Genomic DNA, 4,280 nt, shown 5'->3' with positions numbered 1-4,280 from the left:
AAGTGTTCAAAATATCAAAATTTAACACCATTAACAATTTGTTAAAAATAAACATAAAGTATTAAAGAGATAAAGTCTAAAGTCTAAAACTAAAAGTTTAAATCATAATATAAATAATATATACGTGGGTCGGTTCGGTTTTTATTGGCGGTTTTATACGTCAAAACCGAACCAAACCGTTATTTTTCGGTTTTTATAAAATTCAAACATAAACCGTCGGTTATTGCTTTGGTTTAGGTTTTTCGGTTTCGGTTATGTCGGTTTTTTTTGGTTTTTCAGTTTTCGGTTCGGTTTTTGCTTATTCCTACTTATTAAGTCACGATACTTTGTCAACCAAATCATATGTTTAAGTCACTATACTTTATTAACTAAATCATATATAACATACCAATATAATTTTTTTCATGCCTACGCTTAGTCTTTTTTTTTCTTTTTAGTAAATAAAAATCGAAAGTACGATATTGTAATAGAAAAAATGACGAAAGGTACTCTAATAGCACTGTCAAATTTTATTGTTAGTATATCACATAGTGGTACAATTAATACGGTCATATAAGTGTAAGAAATATGTGATGTCTATACGTGGAATCCAAGATTATCTCTTCAAAAGACTTCTTATGGAGAGATGAAATTCTCAAACATATATAGACATTTATTGAACAGTATCACACCAATGTATGATACACTAACATTCCCCTTTACAATCGAAGATTCGATGAAGATATGCATGAATGGGCTGAGTCATAGGGTTCAGGACGCTGACTCTAATACCTTGTAAGATATATGTGAAGTTCAATATTATCTCTCCAAAAGAGCCTTTATGTACCTCAAGGTTTACAAATGAGTTATTTGCTTCATGAATATGTATGTGTGTGATTATATATTGAACTATTTATATTTTCCACCCCACCCAATTAAATATATTAACTAAATTTGGATTGACTCATTTGTAAATTAAAATTGTAAATAACTTAGAATCATCGTTCACGATTTTTTTTAAAAATTTAAACCATTTAAGTAATTCATTTAACATAATTCTTTTTTTACATAAACGTAACGGATAAACAAACAAACATCGTTAATTTTTCTGAATAAAAAAAAACTAATTAATTGAAAAATATATAGTAGTATAATTTATTTTTATTTGTGAATAATGATAATTAAATAATAGTATTTAAGAAATAAATAATTAAATTTAATTTTTAATGGTTTGATAGGTTAAAAATAGATCCAACAGTTAAATAGTTGAAAATATTAAACCAACAATTTATTTTTGGATTGCGCGCGTTCACATTGGATTGATAGGTAGGTCCCCTTTTAATGTAGCTCTAATGTTATCTTCACATCTGAGATAGTAGTTTGGCCATCGTTCCACGGGGCCGACACTTAACAACCAAGGGTTTAGATTTTGGTGTGATCAATCCTATTCCTTCGGTCATGTCAATCATCTCGTTACTCGGTCTTTCCCACTCGAAGCACTGAATAAGTGTAGCCATCGTCAACCCGATCATACACATCCCCAAGTTTTCTCCTGGACACCTCCTCCTTCCAGCCCCAAACGGCATTAGCTTATAGTTATATGCATTTCCCGAACCTTCTAACCCTACGAATCTCTCTGGCTTAAACTTTTTAGGGTCTTCCCAGTTCTTTGGGTCATTTTGCATCGCCCACACGTTCATCAGTAGCATTGTCCCACTTGGGATGTGGTAACCACCCACCATACAATCCTTTCCAGACTCATGGAAAATGAGTGGAGCAGCAGGGTATTTACGCATAGTCTCGTTGATTATACAACGTAGATAAGGAAGGTTTGATATGTCTGATTCGTTGACTAATCGATCTTCCCCAACACACTTATCAATCTCAGCATGTGCTTTCGTTAAGGTTTCAGGGTTGTTTAACAAAAGCGATAACATCCATTCCATTGTTACACTCGATGTATAGGTTCCTGCTGATATTAGTACCTAACACATAGACACACACAAAACAAAATGATCAGTATATATATTGTAATATTAACAATTATTAAAACGATATTGTCATAATTAAGTAGACCCTGATATAAAAAAATTTTGTTTTGCTAAATTGCTAGTGCTGTACATAATCGAAACAATGGTAGTATTAAAATATTTCTACTAATCATTAATTATTGTATTCCCATGACCATATAGAATCAAATGATTGATCATCTAGATATATGTTTAGTCAAAGTAATAATTTATAATATCAACCGGCAAGTTGACCCTCTTGATCTTATAATGTTGTAGTTTTCCAATTTTTCAATAATTCTAATTTACAACAATATTTAATAAGGTTATAGAAAATAAACATCACAAAGCAAATGGTTGGACTCAAAATAACAATAATATTAATCTGTACCTGCAATAATCCCTTGATAACTTCATCGCTGTGGTTTTCAGGTTCTGTTTCTTGCAACATCAGAAGAACTTCAATCAAATTTTTCTTCTCTAATTCCTTCACCACGGTGTTCCTCCTCTGCTCTTCTATCAAATCTTGCATTAACACATGCCACTTTTCATTTAACGCCATCATTTTCTTTTCTAACTGTTTCCCTCCCACCGACTTCCACCAGGGTAAATAGTCCGACACATTGGTCGCCCCCATCACCTTAAATGACTCCTGCACAATCTCCATAAACCGCCGTGTCATCACCGCATCACCATGATCATCACACCTCCTCCCGGATATCATCGTCATCATCAAATTCAACACCACCTCAAATAACATTGACTTCATCTCCATTGTCCCATCCCTTACTACTCTCGGGTACATGACCTTCTTAACGAGGTGGTGCACCTCCTCCGCACGAATCACGCTAAGGGTCCGTACCCGGTAAGAAGACAAAAGCTCAAGGGTGACCAGGCGACGGAGGCTGCGCCAGTGATCATCATGGCTTGACCAATTAATGGTGGTGTAGTCAAACCCAAGGTGTTTTCCGGCAAGGAGACGAGGACGATTTGCGAAAGTAATGTCGTTGGTGGTGAGGCATTCCTCCACCGCTTCCGGTGATGAAACTAGAAAAACCCGGCGGGCGCCCAAACGAAGCATGACCATCGGACCATGACGAGCGGAGAGTTTGCCTAAGGCTCGGTAGAGCGGGCTTCTCAGCAGGTAAAGATGGCCCACAATGGGTAAACATGGGAAGGGGCTTGGTGGTAAATTTCTGATTTTCCCTAGGGCAACTTTGGTAATCCATATCATGGCAATTATCGAGAAAATTATATAAAATATCGGCTCCATATTTATTCCGGGATTAGTTTCTTGTATAGATCTCATCCAAACGCTGCAACATATTTATAGTGAGAGCATGGACATATGTTTATTTTTTTTTTTCAATATAAAATTCAAAAATATAAATAAAACATGTGTTAGCGTTGGACGATCGACACAGTTGTTTTTAAGTCATAGCCACGTGATTAACCTTGAATCCTGTACCATGCATGCGTTAGACTCAAAGTGTTGTATCGAATCAATAATATTTGACAAAATTATATGAATGATCTTTCAGTTTTCTGGATTTTATTTATATTGTATGGGAATATATTAGTTGTTATTTTTCAAATTTCATAGTAGAAATGTTTAACCCTAACAATTGATGAAAAGTTTTTTAATCGAAACGTTTATAGCGTAAGTAGGCTCTTGAAAGTTATTTAAAAAACAATATGTAGGAGTTGTATTTATACAAATATATACAACTAACTGAATCAATTTAATATTTGAAAAAAAGTACTTGTTGATTTCCATAATCAGATGTGGATTCTCATATCGGTGGAAGTAAGTAGACATAATCCGAACAGGAGCGCACGACAACAAGTACAGCTATGTGGAGTGGGTGTAAATTTTTAGATATGATATATGTTGAAACTTGAAATTAGATTAAAAAAAAAAGAGGTCTATTGATCAGGCCTAAACACATTTGTAGAGCTGTACATTGGCGGTTTCGGTCTCGGGTCAATCTCGAAACGGTCCGGTCTTTTTGAGGTCGGTCTCGGAACGGTCCAGTCTTTTTTTGGATCGGTCCCGTTCGGTCTTTTTCCGATCCGGTCTTTTTTCGGTCTCGTCTCTCAGTCTTTCCGTGTGCATTTTTCGGTTCCCTGTACGGGTTTTTTTTTGTTCGGTTTTAGTATTCTTCAATTCTTTTGTTTTAGTTTCGAGTTATTTCCATTAATATATATGAGATTATCATCAAAATGATAAATTAAGATTTATTAAAAATGATAATTTAAATTTAATTAAAAAAATGAAATAAATTAGATAGT

The 4,280-nt window shown here is 34.5% G+C and overlaps 1 protein-coding gene across 1 annotated transcript; it reads right to left on the bottom strand.

The window, feature by feature from the left end:
- Positions 1–1,211: 1,211 nt before the first annotated feature.
- LOC145047953 (cytochrome P450 81Q32-like) lies at positions 1,212–3,268 on the bottom strand. Its single transcript, XM_078996328.1, has 2 exons — positions 2,380–3,268; positions 1,212–1,964 (listed from the first exon to the last, which is right to left on the bottom strand). Exons 1-2 carry the CDS (start codon positions 3,259–3,261, stop codon positions 1,341–1,343), a joined length of 1,506 nt encoding a protein of 501 aa, XP_078852454.1. The 5' UTR covers positions 3,262–3,268; the 3' UTR covers positions 1,212–1,340.
- Positions 3,269–4,280: the final 1,012 nt, after the last annotated feature.

Source organism: Lactuca saligna, chromosome 1 (genome assembly GCF_052625555.1).
Source record: "Lactuca saligna cultivar CGN05327 chromosome 1, ASM5262555v1, whole genome shotgun sequence".
Lineage (NCBI taxonomy): Eukaryota > Viridiplantae > Streptophyta > Magnoliopsida > Asterales > Asteraceae > Lactuca > Lactuca saligna.
The sequence above is the reverse complement of the archived record's forward strand: the minus strand, read 5'-3'. Positions and strand labels throughout refer to the sequence as shown.

What these genes read in the sequence shown, in the direction of transcription:
- LOC145047953 (XM_078996328.1), bottom strand. Translation starts at nt 3,261, where the DNA reads ATGGAGCCGATATTTTATATAATTTTCTCGATAATTGCCATGATATGG. An exon ending in TTATCAAGGGATTATTGCAG is followed by an intron (nt 1,965 to 2,379) that starts GTACAGATTAAT and finishes TCTATGTGTTAG; the next exon opens with GTACTAATATCAGCAGGAAC.